Source organism: Ochlerotatus camptorhynchus, unplaced genomic scaffold, assembly GCF_037179485.1.
Source record: "Ochlerotatus camptorhynchus isolate MF236.1 unplaced genomic scaffold, CSIRO-AGI_Acam_v1.1 ptg000094l, whole genome shotgun sequence".
Lineage (NCBI taxonomy): Eukaryota > Metazoa > Arthropoda > Insecta > Diptera > Culicidae > Ochlerotatus > Ochlerotatus camptorhynchus.
The window spans coordinates 2,629,950-2,649,943 of NW_027040584.1; the positions used below are offsets into that span (position 1 = coordinate 2,629,950).

Below are 19,994 nucleotides of genomic sequence, written 5' to 3' on the forward strand. Positions count from 1 at the left end.
ACGAAATTCTCCAAAAATGTCAATTGAAATTCTGTTCGACATTTTAATGGTTTTTACAAGAATTTCGAATTGAAATTACATATACAGGAAGTTTGAATGTAATTCTACAAGCATTTCAAATAAAATTCCACGAGAATTTGGATTTGTTACTCAAATCTGCCAGAATTTAAAATGAAATTCTATAACATGAATTTTTAATGAAATCCTAAAAAAAAATTGAACGAAATACTGCATGAAGTTTGAACGACATTCTACAAGAATTTTTGACAAAATTCTACATGAATTTTGAATGAAGTTCTACAAAAAATTAAAATGTAATTCTACAAGCAATTCAATTCTGCAAGACATTTGAATGAAATTTTACAAGAAATTCGAATGAATTGTTTTCAAGAAAAACTTGACGACATTCTACAAAAATTGTGAACGAAATTAAATTTTAACATGAAATTTTGCATGAACAAATTGCATGCACAAAATTAAATTTACCTGCCATTTGACAAGAATTGAGTAGAGAATTCATCAAGGAGTACAAACGAAATTCTTCAACAATTTAAGATGACAAACTTCAAAAGTTTAAATGAAATTTAGAACGAAATTCAAACGGAATTGTAGAAGAACTTAGATCAAAAGTTTTCATTTTTTTTTTAATGAATTTCTACAATGATTTCGAATGAAATTCTTCTTAAATTTCGATTAAAATCTTTTAACAATTTCGAATTAAATCCTTCAAGAATTTGTTATACAATTTTTTTAAATGATATGCTATTAGAATTTTAAATCAAGTCTGTATTTTTTTAAGAATTCAGAATGATCTTCTAAAACAATTTTGGACGAAATTATTTATGAATTTTAAACGAAATTTTACATGAATTATGAACGAAATTCTACAAAAATTTCGAATCAAATTCTACTAGAATTTTGAACGGAATTCTGCAAGAATTTCTAATTTAATTTTACAAATTATGAATGAAATTTTACAAGAATTTTAAACGAAATTTGACATGAATTTTGAACGAAATTTTTTTGGCAATTTTTTATGAATTTCTACAAGAATATTGAATAAAATTCTACAAGAATTTCGAACGAAATTCTACAACAATTTCTAATGAGATTTCACAAATAGTTGTAATGTGTCCGTACAAGCAGTTCGAATAAAATTAGACAAAAATTTGGGTTTATAATTCTATTCTGCAAGAATTTCGAATGAAATTCTACAATCAATAAGATTAAAAAAAATTCTTGCATTTCTACAAGAATTTTGAAAGAAGTTCTACAAAAATTTTAAACGAAATTTGGCATGAATTTTGAAAGGAATTCCACAAGAGGTTCTTGTGAAAATCTACTATAATTTTGATCGAAATTCTACAAGAAGTTTGTTTAGTATATCGTCCAAACTTCTTGTAGATTTTCGATCAAAATTATAGTAGATTTGTAGTATACAAGAATTTTGAATTAAATTCTACAATAAATTAGAATGTAATTCTACAAGCATTTCGAATAAAATTTAAAGAAAATAAGGATTTGCAATATCATTTTGCAAGAATTTCGAATAAAATTCTACAAGCAAACATTTTGTTATTTTTCATGAATTTCTACAAGAATATTGAATGAAATTCTACAAGATTTTCAACCGAAATGGTAAATTAATTTTGAACGAAATTCTACAAGAATTTCGAATGAAGTCCAGCTAGAATTTTGATCGAAATTCTACAAGAATTTGGAACGAAATTCTACAACAATTTCGAATGAGATTCCTCAAAAAGTTGGAATATGTTCGTACAAGCATTTTGAATAAAATTCTACGAAAATCTGGGGTTTTAATTCTATACTGCAAGAATTTCAAATGAAATTCTGCAAGCAATAAGATTGAAAATTTTCTTGCATTTCTACAAGAATTTTGAAAGAAATTCTGCAAGAATTTTAAACGAAATTCGGCTTGAATTTTGAACCCAATTCCACAAGAGTTTCGTACGAAAATCTACCATAATTTTGATCGAAATTCTACAAGAATTTTGCATGAAATTCTACAATAGAATAGAATTGCAATTCTACAAAAATATCAAATAAAATTCTAAAAAAATTTGAATTTGGATTTTCATTCTGCCAGAATTTCGGATGAAATTCTACAAGCAAATAAATTGTAATGTTTCATGAATTTCTACAAGAATATTGAATTAATTTTCTACAAGAATTTTAACCGAAAAAGTAGATTAATTTTGAACGAAATTCTTCAAGAATTTCGAATGAAATTCAATCAGAAGTTTTGATCGAAATTCTACAAGAATTTGGAACGAAATTCTACAACAATTTCGGATGAGATTCCACAAAAAGTTGGGACATGTTCGTACAAGCATTTTGAATTAAATTCTACGAAAATGTGTGTTTATAATTCTGTTCTGCTAGAATTTCGAATGAAATTCTACAAGCAATAAGACTGATATTTTTCTTGCATTTCTACAAAAATTTTGAAAGAAATTCTACAAGAATTTTAAACGAAATTGGGTATGAATTTTTAACGCAATTTCTCAAGAGTTTCGTAAGGAAATCTGCTATAATTTTGATCGAAATTCTACAAGAAGTTTCGACGATATTTTACAAGAATTTTGTAAAATAAAAAGAATTACAGCAAAAATATCGAATAAAATTCTAAGAAAATTTTGATTTGGTATTTCTGTCTGTAAAATTTCGAATGAAATTCTACAAGCAAATAATTTGTAATTTTTCATGAATTTCTACAAAAATATTGAATGAAATTCAATAAGAATTTTAACCTAAATGGTAAATTACTTTTAAAAGAAATTCTTCAAGAATTTCGAATGAAATTCAACTAGAATTTTGTTCGAAATTCTTCAAAAATTTGGAACGTAATTCTACAACAATGTGGAATCTCATTCTTATTCAATGTTAAAAAGTGTTCGTTCAAGCATTTCAAATAAAATTATTCGAAAATGTGGGTTTATAATTCTATTCTGCAATAATTTCAAATGAAATTCTACAAGCAATAAGTTTGAAATTTTTCTTGTATTTCTATAAGAATTTGGAAAAAAATCCACAAGAATTTTGACTGAAATTCTTCATGAATTTAGATCGAAATCCAACAAGAATTTCAGAAGGAATTCTACAAAATGTTAAAACAAAATTCTTCAAGCATTTCGAATTAAATTCTACATAAAATTGGATTTAGAATTCAATTCTTCAAGAAGTTGGAATGAAATCTTTTATATATTTTGACGACATTTTTCGAAAATTGTGAACGAAATTAAATTTTAAAACTGAAATTTTGCTGAACAAGAATTGAGTAGCGATTTCATCAAGAATTACGAATCAACTATTTTGGGTGACAATCCTCAGAAATTCAAATGAAAATGAGCACAAATTTTTAACAGAATTGTCAAAGATCTTTGAACGAAACCCTTCATGAATTTTAAATGAATTTCTTCAATAATTTCGAATGAAATTCTTCATTCATTTCGATTCAAATCCTTCGACAATTTCTAATAAAATCCTTCAAGAGTTTATAATACAATGCATCATAAGTTTAAAATGATATGCTTTAAGAATTTTTAAAGCAATTTTCAATTTTTGAAGAATTCAGAGTGACTGCCACAAGAATTGTTAATGAAGTTCTACAAAAAGTTTTAACGAAATTGTACATGAATTCTAAACGATGTTCTTCAAGAATTTCGAACGAAATTCGGCTAGAATTTTGATCGAAATTCTACAACTAAATATTTCGAATGAAATTATTTAAAAAAGTTGGTATGTAATTCTACAAGCATTTCGAATAAAATTCTACGAAAATTGGGAGTTTAAATTCAATTCTGCAAGAATTTGGAATGAAATTCTACAAGAAATTGCAATGAAATTCTACAAAAAGTTGAATCAAAATTCTACAAGCATTTCGAATAAAATTGTACAAAAAAAAGTTGATTTGGAATTAAATTCTGCAAGAAATTTAAATAAAAAGTTTCATTTATGCAAGAAATTAAATTCTATAATGAAATTTTTTCTGAAATTGAAAAAAAATATGTTGTCATGCAATTTTACACGAATTGAGTAGAGATTTCATCAATAATTACGAATGAAATTAATCAACAATTTTGGGTGACAATCCTTATAAACTCAAATGAAATTGAACACGAATTTAATATGGAATTTTAGAAGGTCTTAGAACGAAATTCTTCAAGAATTTCGAATGTAATTCTTCATTTATTTTGATTGAAATCCTTCAAAAATTGCGAATAGAATCCTTCAAGAATTTTGAATGAAATTCTTCAAGAAATTGCTATATGATTCTTCAAAAGTTCTTCAAATGATTTTTTTTCGAGAATTTCTAATCCAATTCTGAAAGAACTTTAAAAGAATGACTTCTCGCGTAACATTTGGAAAGGGCCTATCCTCGTTGATCGATTAGCTTCATCGACTTTCTCTTTGGTTTACCACGGCAACATAAACGAATTTCTCGCTAAGCTCGCAGCACAGTTCGACAGAACATGATGTTAGCTTGCGCCTGAAACAACACACTGAATTGGAAATTCATTTGCAGTCGTGTTATTCGTGAAAGAGGATCGATCAACAATGATAGAGAATCGATCAACAATGATATGCCGTTTTCTCGTGTTGCGTGAGACTACTAGAATTCAGAATGAAATCCTACAAGAATTGTGAACGAAATTCTATAAGAATCATGAACGAAATTCTACAAGAATTTTGAATGACATTCTACAAGAATTTTGAATGACATTCTACAAGAATTTTGATCGAAATTCCATGAAGAATTTTGAACGAAAGTCGATATGAATTTTGAACGAAATTCTTAATGAATTTTGAATGAAATCCTTCAAAAACATTTAACAAAATTCTTCAAGAATTTTTAACGAAATTCAACCAGAACTTTTAACGAAATTATATAAGAATTTCAAATGAAATTCTATAAAGAGTTGGAATTTAATTCTACAAGCGTTTCAAATAAAATTCAACGAAAATATTGATTTGTAATTCAATCCTGTATGAATTTTATTTGAAATTCTACAAGAAATTCGAATGAAACTTTTCATGAATTTTTGAATACATAATGCAAAAAAGTTAACGAAATTCAATTTTAAAATTATATTGAGCACAAATTAAAAAAAAAAACAAAATAAATTAACATGTAATTTTGAAGGTTTGAGTAGAGATTTTATCAATAATTACGAATGAAATTGTTGAACAATTTTGGATGACAATCTTAAAAAAAAAATCAATTGAAATTGAGCACGAATTTCGAATAGAATTGTAGAAGATCGTTTAAAGAAATTCGTATACAACAAACAGTTTCAACAGTTTTAAATGAAGTTCTATATGAATTTCTTATGCAATTCTGCAAGAACTGAAATTGAAATGTTGCAAGAATTTAGAATGAAATTCTACAAGAATTTTAATCGAAATTCTACAATAATTTCGCATTAAATTCTACAATAATTCGAAAGTCTACAATAATTTTTTTACGATATACGAATTTTAATCATAATTCTGATCATAGTTTTGATCGAAATTCTGTTCTAATTGGCTTCGGCAATACCTTAACCTATTATCGTCAAGGGGTAAACAGCGTCCTTGAGAGCTCAATTTTGGCATGTGGATACATTGTGTTTCAGAGCATCTATTGGCCAAATTTGAGTGCTCTAGGACTTTGTTTACCCCCTGACGATAGTAGGTTAAGGTATTGCCGAAGCCAACATTTCCCCTACAAAAATTTGAAATGAAATTCTTCAACAATTTTGTGTGACCATCCTTAAATATTCCAATTAAATTGAAAACGGATTTGGGCCAAAGTTTTTGAAGAATTTTGAACGAAATGCTTTAAGAATTTCGAATGAAATTCTTATTGAATTTGTTATACAATTCTGCAACAATTGAAATTAGAATTTTCATGAATTCTGCATTTCAAGAATTTTGAACAAAACTCTACAGCAATTTTGACCGAAACTCTTCAAGAATTTTGAACGAATTTTGGAACGAATTCATCAAGATTTTTTAAAGTAATTGCACAAGAATTTCAAATGCAATTCATGAAAAAGTTGGAATAAAATTCTAAAAGCATTTAACTGGAAACTTCTTCAAAAATTTGGGTTTGGAACTCAAATTTACAAGAATTCCGATTGAAATTATACAAGAAATTCGAATCGAATTTTTCGTGAATGGTTGACGACATTCTACAAAAAAATGTGATCGAAATTAAATTCTAAAATGGAATTTTGCATGAATTTTATACAACAGTAAATATACATGCAATCATACAAGAATTTAGTAGAGATTTTATCAAGAACTACAAATGAAATTTTTCAACAATTTTTGACGAAAATCCATGAAAATTTATATTAAATTGTGCACGAATTTCGAACGGAATTGTAGAAGATCTTTTAAAGAAATTCTTCACGAATTTCGTATATAATTACTCATTAATTTCGAATGAAATTCTTCAACCATTGTGAATGAAACCTTTCAAGCATTTCGAACGAAATTCTTCAAGAATCTTCAACAGTTTCAAATGAAATTCTATAAGAATTTGTCATGCAATTCTTCAAGAACTAAAATTTAAATTTAGCAAGAATTTGGAATGAAATTCCACAAGAATTATGATCAAAATTCTACATGAATTTTTAACGATGCTATACTTCATAAATTTTGAATGAAATTCTACAAGAATTTCGCATTAATTTGGACAATAATTAAGGGTCGAACGTCTACAAGAATTTTTAGCGATGCATGAATTTTTCTTATTCTACAAGAATATTGAACCAAATTCTACAAGAGTTTCGAATGAAATTAATCAAAAATTTTGTGTGACAATCCCTAAAAATTCCAATTAAATTGAGCACGGATTTCGACCAAAATTTTAGAAGAATTTTGAACGAAATGCTTCAAGAATTTCGAGTGATATTCTTATTGAATTTGTTATACAATTCTGCAATAATTGAAATTAGAATTCTTCATGAATTCAGAATTTCAAGAATTTTTAAACGAATTCTCCAAGATTTTTTAAAGTAATTCTACAAGAATTTCAAATGAAATTCTTCAAAAAGTTGGAATGAAATACTAAAAGTATTTAGCTGAAAAATACGTCAAAAATTTGGGTTTGGAACTCAAATTTACAAGAATTCCGATTGAAATTCTACAAGAAATTCGAATGGAATTTTTCGTGAATGATTGACGACATTTCACAAAAATTGTGCTCGAAATTAAATTCTGAAGTAGAATTTTACGTGAATTTTAAACATAAGTAAATTTACATGCAATTCTACAAGAATAACGAATGAAATTTTTCAACAATTTTGGATGACAGTCCCCAAAAATTTAAATGAAATTGAGCAAGAATTTCGAGCGGAATTGTAGAAGATCTTTCGTATATAATTACTCATTATTTTGAATGGAATTCTTCATCAATTGCGAATGATATCTTTCAAGAATGAAATTCTTCATGAATTTTTTGTACAATTCTTCAAAAGTTTCAAATGATATTCTATAAGAATTACTTATGCAATTCTGCAATATTCGAGAGTGATTTCTCTCACTGGGTGTTAACTCTTTCTTTGAACCATGAGCAGATATAAGCTGCAGAACACTCCAACTTAAAGTGCTCGAATGTTCTTTCGATTTTTTGTCCATTTTGACCTTTTGTCCATTCTACATTTTGTCCCTATAAATGTCATTCGACCTGTTATCCTTTCGACCTTTTTTCCACATAACCAGTGGAAAATATCCATATGAATTTCACATAGCTTTCATGTGATCCCCCACCATTGGAAATTGCACCACTAAATCACATAAATCTTATGTGGCCAATTAAATAAAATATGACTGCTCACATAGAATTTATTATGATCAGTAACGGAGTAGCAACTACGACGTGCACGGTCTTTAAAAAAACTTAAAAGTTAAAACTTATTGAATTTCATATTTAATGATTTTCAACCAAATTGAAGAAGCATTTTCAAAGTTGTTAAAACATAGACAAATTAAAAAAATTGAACGCAGAACCAAATTTATCCGCGGAAAAATGCGGCTGTCTTAGTAATGATCCATTTAACCTAGTGACCCCTTCGACTTTCGTTTTTTATGAAATATTCAGTTAAATAAAAATGAATTTCAGAATTGATAATCGATCATTCGAACTCAAATCGTACATCACTAATTACCGAGGGCAGGCGAATCAATGCTTTGATTTCGATTTGAGATTGGATTGGGCGCTCAGAAAAAGAAAACCACTGTATGACGATGCACTGTCGTCGGTTCGACAGCTGACCTATTTGTTTACATGATTGGTGGGTGACTTGCAGCTTTGGCACTGTTTTTTTTTTTGTTGAGTGTATACATATACCAATTAAGTAACAAGTTGAAATTCATCGTGTTATGAATACGAAGCAATGATAGGACTCTTTTGTTTTTTGTTTGCAAATTCGCTGCTTCATCGTAATGGAATACAAAAACAGATACAGAACTCTTCCATTAATCCACCGTCATTCGATCTGCGACTGTCCGATTCCGATTCAAATTTGAAGAAAAGCGCGCTTTGTGCAGCTGTGAAAATATTACCGTTGTAACAAGTACAGATGAAATCGATCAAATTTTTCCATTGTGTAACGCAGAACTAACGGTTCGGCTAAGCAATTCCACGTACCTGCATTCAATCAAAATGCAAATCCTATTCCAATAAATCCATGAATATTGAATAATGCCGCCCAGCCAAGGCAACAAATCGCTTCTCAGATCCGTCTGTCAACCCATGGAGCAAGCGTTCGAAGTCCTCCTCTTCCTACACCTACCACCTACCTATCTGAGTGGCCAGGGAAAAAAAATGCATCATCACTGCACAGAACAACACAACGACTCCCACGTTTGCTCGCTCCTTCTCCAACCAGACAACATTCCCAGCATCGCGAAGAAAAATCGCAAGTTGTCAAACGACAACCACCACCAGCACCGCTCCGAAGACTTCTAGTTCAGCCCCGCAGCAGCTCTTATTATTCTTCGGCCCCCATTATCCATCCCCGTCAGTCGAAGCATATGCAAAAAAAAAAAAAAAAAAACTAAAACAAGCGAAGGAATACCATTCTCACGAGCTGCCAACGCTCCAATCTGCTCCAATCCAACATGTTCAATTGCACCTACCTACCAACCAACCTGCACCTAAGTAGCAGCAGCAGCAGCAGCAGCATAGAAGAGAAGTGCATTCCACTCGATCCGTTGCGCTCTCGTGCGGGGAAATTCACCACGCGCCTTTCAATTCTCACCACACCACATCACCCTTTCTCAGCCAGGCTTGAGATTGAGGATTGGAGCAGGGCACTCTCTCACCTCTCTCGAATTGCATTGCACCGCGGCGCGACGCAGGTCGGTCTCGGTAAACTCGCGGCTTCGTCAGTCGTCTACTGGCGATTGTTGGTGAAAGACATACTACGGCGTCGATTACGACGACGACGACGACGGCTTTTCGCGGAGTATTTTGTGCGTCCCCAATTTGTTCTTGTGTGCCGTTGGGTCGGCTGGATCCGTGCAATTAGTTTCAATTCAAGTGACTTGAGTGCTTGCGGAGGTAGGGTCGTCGCGACTCAGTGCGACACAGTGAGAGAGTTGTTCTAGCTAGCCTAATCAGGCGTGACAGTTGTGCCAATTTTGTTTTTGCATCGCTCTTTTCGGCGTCGATCGACGTTCGCTTGGTTGGTGTGAATTTCCGTGCAGTGAGATTTGGAGCATCCAGCAGGCAAGAGTGTTGTGAGTGTGTAATTCAGGTGAAAACTAGCAAGCATTTCTCGTGATTACGATAATTATGTTCCTCGGCGGTAGAAGATAGCAGAAAGAAGAAGGCGAAGAAGAGAAGCTCTAGTGATTGCGCGCGAGCCCGGCTCGACTCGGCTCCACCTTCCCCGCGCTGCAGCGGAGAATGGAGTAGTATGAACGACCTCGAAATTGAAATTTTGTGCCAACCATCGCCGAAGATCCTCCGCCGGTAGATTCCGTCCCAACGCGAGTCCCAGATGATGACGGTGATGGTGTGTGTCTTCGATAGGCTTGAATGAACGCCGACGTTTTGAAAGTTTTCGAACCGCCTCCCTTCACCCACACGCCACGTGTACTGCCTTTGGAGCCGACCAAGTGAAATGGTGAAAAACGAAGATTTGCTTTGATAACAGTTTTCCACCAGACCCGTCCCTCGCGTGTGCCAACTCAGGGGATGCTGATCAGCCACCGTCGATTACAACAATCATAATCCGCGCTCCGGTGGATTTCAATCAGGAGCACAACACGCCAAACTCGTGACTGGGAAAATTAATCGGAAAATCGTGCCAAGCCTTGGCTACCGTGTGTACTTTTCCCATTTGAACCAATCGAAGAAAGTGAGAGTTTAGCCATGACACCAACCGGGGAGCTTTAAGTTTTTCGCAAATTTTGAACCCTCAGTAAAAACAAAACCCCAATTCCGATGAAGATGAGTGTCAACGGTGGTGCGGCCACCACCGCCGCAGCTGGACCCGGTTCCGGCTTGGTGACGGCCGGGGCTCTGATGAACGGTGGTCCAGCCAGCCCAGCCACGCAGCTCGGGAATGGTGGCGTTGGGGTGACCCAAACGGGATCGCAACCGCAGTCGCCACAGCTGAGTCAACCGCAACCGCTGGGACATAACGGGGGACTGTGGGATATTGGAGGCGGCGGTGGCGGTGGAAGTGGAGCACCCTCACTGACCTCGCTGTCCCGGCTCAACAGTATGGAATGCTGGGACTATACGATCGAGCTGGAGTGTCTGCGCGGACCGGAAGGTAAGGGATATTGGGAAGCCCTGTGCGGGTTCTTGGCTGGGTTATCGTTCGTTTGAAGGCAGAGGGAAAAGTATTGCTCTGCAGTGGAACGTCGGTAGATAAATGACAGCAATCTGCATCTGATTTGTTGTTGAATGTTTGCTCGAAAAACGTGTTAATAACTAAGTATAATTATCTACCTAAGCGCTGTAGAACATTTCGCAATCAAAAGATCCCGAGCCATCGGTTAATAACGAATTGTTCTTTGAAGGACCTCAGAAATTCAGATAGCTTTATCAAACGATTTCCAAATTAAAAAAGGTCGGAATTTCAAATTATGAAGGGATCGTAAAAATATAGTTAAATACGACCCTATTGTTTTGTTTTATCAATAACGGCATACATTTCCAATATCATAAACAATTACGTGCTTCGATTCCCTGAAATGTCCTTACATATTTTGGAGTAACATGGCCATAAGAGAACTTGTACAACATTTGTTTCGATTATAGACTGTTTGGACATGCTCAAGGATTTCTGTGGCTACTTTTGTGTTACTAATAGAGTTCAGGAAATGCGGAATATAGTCGGGAATTCCAATACAAAATCGGGAAACCATATAATGCGCATCAGATCGCATCGGACCATGCGGATCTTTTTGCTGAAGGAAGTGTTACGGCTACCTAAAGCTACACTTTTCAATGCTCAATATTACCTGCAAATATTCTACCTTGTTTGACTCTAATTCCTCTTCGATCCTTGTTTGGACCCTACCCGAGGTAATCCTGCTTGGACATCGACATGGAAAATTACTCTTCAATCCTTCGGATTATTATACTGATGTGTATGGAAGTCGAGTTGGAGAAACTTTATTCTGCCAGCATTGCGCCTAAGCGCAAAAGAAAAGGGCAATCTCTTGATCCCCCATTTGAAATTCATTTGAACAATTAGTTTGATATGCTCACGGATGATGAGAATGATCCATCATCGAGGCAAAATTTTACAAAGCTTTCCCAGCTTAATGCCAAGAATGAAAAAGGTCCCCCCTATTGTGGTAACCATTTCCGATTTGCATGCTCTTCGCACGGATCTTTTGAACTTCGTTAAATTCAAGTTTTCACTTCATATTGACAATCGGTGTGAATGCCGTGTATTGGCTGAAACCTTGGACGTCTTCTAAAGTGTCTTACTGAGAAGCAACACACATTTTTCACTCACGACACCAAAACTGAACGTCTGTTCAAGGTTGCCTTGAAAGGTTTGCCCAGTGGTGAATCCCTGGACCAGATCAAAGATGAATTGACAACATTACTTGGAGTTGAGTCAGTTCAAGTAATCAAAATAAAAACCAAATCCTGTCCTAGCAATTCGTACACCGGGATTTCTAATGATTTTAACTTAATTCACTTTAAGTCTAGTGAACCTAAGGCCTTAGAAAAAGCTAGCCTCATGCTCCATGTCCGATTGAAGTGGGAACACTTCAGGAAGATTTCACTCTCGCAATTGACGACTATCCTGTGCAAGAAAATGCTAAGAAAATCAAATGTTCAAATTGTGGTGCTCACTGCAAAAATGACACTTTTAATTTCTACGATTGTATTTAAACACTTTTTCCCATTTATCTAACTAATGTTTCAAATCCTGTAGCAACAATTCAAAGGCAATTTTAGGTATCCATTAAATTTAGGATCGATTTAAAAAAATCCTTCATTAAATTTTATATATTTAGTTAGTTTGTTAAATTGGGAAATTGATTTATTATTGTATCTGTAAATTATGAACGCAGTGACGAATGTCCTTTTCCCTTCATTAATTTACTAAATTAAATTTCCCTTGTTCATGACTTAAAGTATTATTTACTGTGCAAGGTTTCGAAAGTAATGAAAACTTCAGATTTTTTAAATTAATTTTGAGCAACAACAATCATTCAAATTTTCAAACTTATTTATGCTGAATGCTTTTGCGCTGAATTCCGATACCAATACGTAAAAGATTGATCTAAGCAATTGTGTAAGAAATCTAGAACTTGAAATAATAAATGATCACATCTATACTGCCACTATTCGCTTAACAGTCCCATGTTTTTTGAAATTTATATTTATATGGGACTGTTATGTGAATAGCGCAAGCATAAAATTTGGAAACTTTAGGTAATTTTTGAAATTCTGAGGCCATACAAATTAAGCTTACGATTTTTCGACTTTTTTAAATAAATTTCAAGACATAGGAAACCTCCCAAGATATAACAAACAGAAGCAAGTTTCAAACTTGAAGTATTTTTATTCTATAAATCTGCAACTGATGGAAATATTTAAGATGTCAGACTTTGAAAAATGTCAAATTGCTAGATTAAAAAAAATATATGATTCTGGTAAAAATCTCTTGGCAAAATTTTCTTGATTCTGACAGTTTGAAGAATATTTAATAGTATTTTGATGAATATTTCAAAGAAAATTTGAGGAGAATATGAAATAATTCTCACTAGAATTTAAAGGAAATTCTGATGAAAATCAAAGACGAATTTTTGAGAAAATTTCTATTTAATTTTGAGGAGAAACCAAAGGAAAGGAATTCTAAGAATGATTTCAGGAAAATATGCAAGAGAGTTCCAAGTGAATTGTTAAAATGTCGAGCAGTTCTGGGCCGACCTTCTACCAGCGACTTTACGAAAATGACGCAATGAAGTCCAGATTTATCAAGCTTTGCATGAACAAGACCCTATTTTATCAAGGATCTTAGAAGAACAAAAATATATCAAAACATTATTCCACGGCAAAGTTCGCGTGGTAGGAAACGTCAGTTTGAACTGCTCGAATGATGGGATCCATTCTGACAAGCGTTTCAAGAAATGCAAGGAATTCTATGAAAATTGCATGGGAATTTTAAAGGACTTTTCTGAATGCATCTAAGATTATGCTAAACCGAATTTCAATGCAATTCTCAAGACAATTCCAAAAATATTTTTAAGGATATACCGTGAATATTATTGGAAATATTTTGATGAAACTATCTTAAGAAAATTATTGCGAGAATTATTAAGGATAAGAACTCATGTAACATTTTTTGGTTTTATCATGGTTTTGAAGAGGTTTCTATGGAAAATTGCAGGACTTTTCAGAATGTTTCTAAGATTATGCTAAACCGAATTTCAAAGCAATTCTCAAGACACTTCTAAGAATATTGTTAAAGGTTAAACCCTGAATATTCTTGGAAATATTTTGATGAACTATCATAAGAAATTTATTGCAAGAATTATTAAGGATAAGAACCCATGTAACATTTTTTGGTTTTATCATGGTTTTGAAGAGGTTTATAAGGCTTGAAACGGAATTGAAGACCAAAATAATACCGGAAATGTTGACTGGAAAGTGAATGGTGGGGTTTTCTAGGAATTCCCAAGTATTTTTTAGACGAATTCTGAAACGCGCTCGTAGTATATATTTGAATGATTATAACGAAATTTTTGAGAATATTCTAAAGAAAACTGAGTTTCTCTGTTTAGAAGTTCCTGCCTATTTCCTGAAGAACAACTTTAAAGTTCTTTCATCTTTCGTGAAGTTCCCAAAACTTTCCTGATGTTTTCTAAACATCCTTGAGCTTCAAACGGGATGCTTTTCAAAACCTCTTAACTTCAAGCAACAAGCAATTTAGCGGGCTAAAAGCTGAATAAATACAGGTTTATTAAGTTGTTTTGCTTGCTACTATATTGCAGCTAAAATTGTTGGGTTCTTCGACAACAAGTCCTACGACCTGACGTTTTTGGTGCTTCCTGGAAATTCCCTTATTTTGCAAGAAGTTCTCGGAAATTCCTCAAAGTTCCGGCAGTTTTCCTGATATTAATGGAACCTACCATTTTTGGAATATTCCTAAAATTTACAGAATTTCCCATCATTCCTTAAATCGTCTTTGATAGTTATTAAAATGTTCCTGAAGTTTATGGAAGTGCTCTGAAGTGCTTTGATATTAATCGGAACTTTTCTGTAGAGAAAGTAACTGCCTTAAAATCTCTAAAACTTTCTAACGTTTTTTAGACCCCCCTTAAGATCTTGGAACTTCTAGCAAGTTCTCTAATCTACGCTGAAGTTCCCGACATTATATAAAGTTCTCTAAACTGCCTTGAAGTAATTTGAACTTCCCTAAAAATGTCCCCGCCTATTTCCTGAAGAGCAACCTTGAAGTTCTTTGATCTTCCCTGAAGTTCCCCAAATTTTCCTGATGTTTTCTAAACTTCCGTGAGCTTCAAACGGGATGCTTTTCAAAACCTCTTAACTTCCTAACAAGCAATTTAGCAGGCTAAAAGCTGAATAAATACAGGTTTATTAAGTTGTTTAGCTTGCTACTGTATTGCAGCTAAAATTGTTGGGTTCTTAGACAATAGGACCTACGACCTGACGTTTTTGGTGCTTCCTGGAAATTCCCTTATTTTGCAAGAAGTTCTCGGAAATTCCTCAAAGTTCCGGCAGTTTTCCTGATATTAATGGAACCTACCATTTTTGGAATATTCCTAAAATTTACAGAATTCCCCATCATTCCTTAAATCGTCTTTGATGGTTCTAAAAATGTTCCTGAAGTTTATGCTCTGAAGTGCTTTGATATTAATCGGAACTTTTCTGTAGAGAAAGTAACTGCCTTAAAATCTCTAAAACTTTCTAAAGTTCTTCGGACTTCCCTTAAGATCTTGGAACTTCTAATCTACGCTGAAGTTCCCGACATTTTTCTAAAATTCTCTAAACTGCCTTGAAGTAATTTGAACTTCCCTAAAAATGTGACCGCATTTTCGTGAAGCTCATGGAACATTCCTGTAGATTCCGCAATTTTCCTGAAACTCTCGGAACTTTGCTGAAGTGTTCGAAAATTTCCTGAGTTTCTCAGAAATAATTTGGAGGTCCTGTAATTTCATTCAGAGCATTCCCTTAGCTCAGTCGGTAAAGGCGCAACTACAAAGCAAGATCATGCTGGAGGTAGGTGGGTTCGATTCCCGATCCGGTCTAGGAATTTTCCGGGTTGGAAAACTTCCCGATTTTCCTAGGCAATACAGTATGATTGTACTTGCTATAGCGGTGCCGGTGGTGTAGTGGTAAGCATGATTGTCTCTCATCCCAAAAGGCCTGGGTTCCCAGTCGGCGTCGCAGGGATTTTCTGAGGTGGAAGGGAAGTAAAGCCGTTGGTCCCCGGTCCATGAGTTGATGGGTCGATTGGTAGGCTCCAGGTGTGTGAGCTGCCTCCCTGGCGTCGGTAGCATTGGTACTCAGTACGGAAATCAAGATCGATGGAAAACAAATCTGAGGGGGAAAATAATTGTACTTGCCACACAATAATACTAATGCAAAAATGGTAAGGGTTAGAAAGCTCGCAACTAACAACTGTGAAAGAGCTCAAAGTTGAGAGCACACAATAAGCTAATATGCGATCAGCAATCAGCTTGAAATGCTAAGAAGAAGAAGAAGAAGAAGAAAGTATTTAATTGAAGTTAATTGAACTACCGTGAGATTCTCTGATCTTCAGTGATGTTCTCGGAGCTTTCCTTAAGTTCTCCCAATTCTCCTGAAGTGCTGCTCTGAAGATCTGAAATAAATGGAAATGCCTGAAGTTCTCCGGACTTCCCTGAACTTCCTGAACAATATCAAAAGTTTTCCAATCTTTTCGGTATTTTTCTGGGCATTTCCACATGAAACTGTTCAGAATTTTTCGGAACTTGCCCTTACAGATCATTGAACTTCTCCAAAAGTATAAACTATCCTAAATTCGTGGAATATCCCAGCTTTTATTGGAACTACCCTTAAGACCTCTGAACTTCCCTCTCTTATGATCTCAAAAACTAGCTTCCCTGAGCTTCTAGGAACTTCTCTAAAGTTTTTACAATTTTCTACAAGCTCTCTGGACATCTCTGAAGCTTTCTTGACTTCCTGGAACCGTTTTGAAGTACTTGAAGCTGACTAGAAGAGCCCGAAACGTTTACAGGAGTCTGTTATGTGTTCCAAAAATTCTCGAAACCTCCATTATTTTTTTCTTAACCTTTTAAATGTTCCATATAGTTTCGCGAAGTAAATAACTGCCCTGAAGTTCTCACATTTTCTCCTGATAATGTTCCTGGAATTACCCAGAAACTAACTCTCCATCGTCTGGTGCTGAAAAATGCTAAAAATATCATAACTTCGTAATTTCTGATCATATTTTTTTTATCTTCTTCTAAAAAATCGCAAACTCTTCAAGTTTTGATGAGTTTAAAGAATATTTTAACTCTGGGTTGGTTGTTGACTTCCCTGAAATTTTCCCGCCATTTTTTTATGAAATTAATAAACCCGTCCTAAATTTTTTGAAGTTTGTCTGACTTTCTCGGGATTTCCCTGAGGTTCCCGCATTTCTTGCTGATATTCATGGAACCATACTGAAGTTCTCAGAATTGCCCAGAAGATTACGTAAGATGCCTAAAAATCTTCCAAAGTAGCACCGAAAGTGCAGCAACTTGATTGCGACAAAATTGAGTCCTACAGCTGTTACCTCTACCGGTTTGTGACAACTGTGCTACTAGGGTTAATACTTCCCTGAAATTTGGCAACGTCCGTAAGGTCAATGGAACTGCCTTGAAAGTAACTCATCTTCGAACAAGTTCTTGTTTTTTTTTTTCTGAAATCTGTGAAACTTTTCTGATGCTATCGGAACTGATCCTCAATGAACTTGAAACCTTGGAACTACTCTGAAGTTTTTGAAACTTCCTTGAAGTTACCTTACCTTACCAATCAGACTAAGGCCTTGTTGTTCTCTGCTGTCCGAAGAAGTCGTCTCCACTCTACTCGATCCATGGCCACAGTTCGCCAGCCTCGTAGTCTGCGAAGGGTCCGCAGGTCACCTTCTACTTGGTCGATCGTTGTCGATGTTGGGTCGCTTTCTAGAACCATTTTCACTGGATTGTCGTGCGGCATTCTTACGTCTTGCTCAGCCCACCGTAGTCGCCCAATTTTTGCAATGTGGACGATGGATGGTTCTCCCAGCAGCTGGTGCAATTCGTGGTTGATTCGCCTCCTCTACGTTCCGTCATCCAACTGGACTCCACCGTAGATGGTACTCAACACCTTCCGTTCGAAAACACCAAGAGCGCGTTGGTCCTCCACGAGCATAGTCCAGGGCTCGTGGCCGTAGAGGACCACCGGTCTAATCGGCGTCTTGTAGACAGTCAACTTCGTGCGACGGCGAATTTTATTCGACCGGAGCGTCCTCCGGAGTCCAAAGTAGGCACGATTCCCTGCCATTATGCGTCTTTGAATTTCTCTGCTGGTATCATTTTCGGCGGTCACCAGTGAGCCCAAATACACGAACTCATCGACCACCTCGATTTCGTCACCGTCAATCTGAACTCGGGGTGGGAGGCTAACATTGTCTTCCCTAGAACCTCTTCCTTTCATGTATTTTGTATTTGATGCGTTGATGTCAAGTCCAATCCGTCTAGCTTCAGCCTTCAGTCTGATGTACGTTTCCGCCATCGTTTCAAAGTTCCTTGCCATAATGTCAATGCCAAGGAGCTGGATGGACTTCCTGAATATCGTGCCACTCGTGTCTATCCCAGCTCTTCTGATCACACCTTCTAACGCGATGTTGAATAGCAATGCCGTAACCCCCTTCGAGATTCAAAGGGACTCGAGAGGGTCCCCGATACTCGAACAACGCACATCACTCGATCCATCGTCGCCTTGACCAATCGCGTCAGTTTATCCGGAAATCCGTACTCGTGCATAATCTGCCATAGCTGATCTCTATCGATTGTGTCGTATGCGGATTTGAAATCGATGAACAAATGATGTGTGGGCACGTTGTATTCGCGGCATTTCTGCAGAACCTGCCGAATCGCGAAAATTTGGTCCGTGGTAGCGCGGGCACCCATGAATCCCGCCTGGTATTGCCCCACGAACTCTCTTGTAAATGGTGACAGACGGCGACATAGAATTTGGGACAGTACCTTGTAGACGGCGCTCAGCAGTGTGATCGCGCGGTAGTTGCAGCAATCCAACTTGTCGCCCTTTTTGTAGATTGGGCATACGACACCTTCCATCCACTCCTCCTTGAAGTTCTTGGATCTATTACAATACTGTTAAAAAGTTCATAATGTTTCTGATGTTCATGGAACTGCTCTAAAAGTCTCATATGGCCTGGATGTCGCATACCCCTCACTGTTGCACTTTTCAGAAATTGCTGGTCCCATAATCTTGTGCTTATCGCATTTTAGCTTATTGCATGCTCTCAACTTAGTGTTCTCGATGCACTTTTTCACAGTTATTAATCGAGTGCTTTCGATGCCTGGTACCATTTTTGCATTAGCATAATTGTGTGGCAAGTTCAATCATACTCAATGCCCAGGGAAGTCGAGAAATTTTACAACCCAAAAAATTCCTAGACCGGACCGGGCAATCGAACCCAATCACCTGCATTGTGTATCTTGCATTGTAGCTGCGCCTTTACCGACTGAGCTATGGGAAGCCCCACAGTCTTAGACTAGGACCTTCAAATTTGTTACCAATCAAAGTCTCAGAATCTTGAAAAATGGTCTTGATCTTGGAAATGAATTTCTGTGTAACTTCAATACATTTTAGGTCATTCGGGACTTGTCCAGGGATGAGAATTGAACTCGTTATCTATTGCGTGAGAGTTACTTTCATAATTCACCTTGATAAATGTATGATTCTTTCCAGTATTTCGTTGGAAATTTTCTTCCTAACAATTTCGGAATTATGTGCAGAACACTTTAAGAATTTAGTCCAAAATATATTTCTCTTACTTCTCTCCATAGTTGGTCTTGAAATTCCCTTGGGATATTTTTCAGAAAATTTTAGGAATGCTCTTCAGAATCTAGAAAGTTTTCTTCAGAATTTCCTTAGATTCAGCCACGGAATTTGCCTCAGAATACAATTGAAATTCTTCTGAAAATGACGTTGAGAGAATCTCTTAGAATTCTCGTGAAAGCCTATCTAGAATTTGATTTTCTTTGGAATCTCCTGTTTTGGAAATAATATTAAAAATGTCCACTAGCGATGAAAATTCCTTGATACTATATTCAAACTAGCTTGAAATTGTGCAAAGATTATTTGGAATTATCTTGAGAACACGACACACCGATCAACCCTCAACAGCAATAAGAGCTCCGATGGTGGGGTTCTTTTGGCCGTTCGCTCCAGCTTCATATCTCGGTTACTAAAATTGCCTGAAGATTCAACGGTTGAGCATTTG

General features: G+C 35.3%; 1 protein-coding gene across 5 annotated transcripts in view; it reads left to right on the plus strand.

Annotated features, from left to right (window-relative positions):
* Positions 1–19,994, plus strand: part of centrocortin (cerebellar degeneration-related protein 2-like) — a 420,769-nt gene that overhangs the window by 246,859 nt on the left and 153,916 nt on the right. For 2 of the 5 annotated variants that reach the window (XM_065218864.1, XM_065218865.1), the window contains exon 1: positions 9,729–10,796. The exons of the other annotated variants lie outside the window; for them this stretch is intronic. In XM_065218864.1, the coding sequence (XP_065074936.1) occupies positions 10,463–10,796 (334 nt within the window). In that variant the 5' untranslated portion in view covers positions 9,729–10,462. Of the gene's footprint in view, positions 1–9,728; positions 10,797–19,994 lie in introns of those variants that run through there. 5 annotated transcript variants of the gene reach the window in all.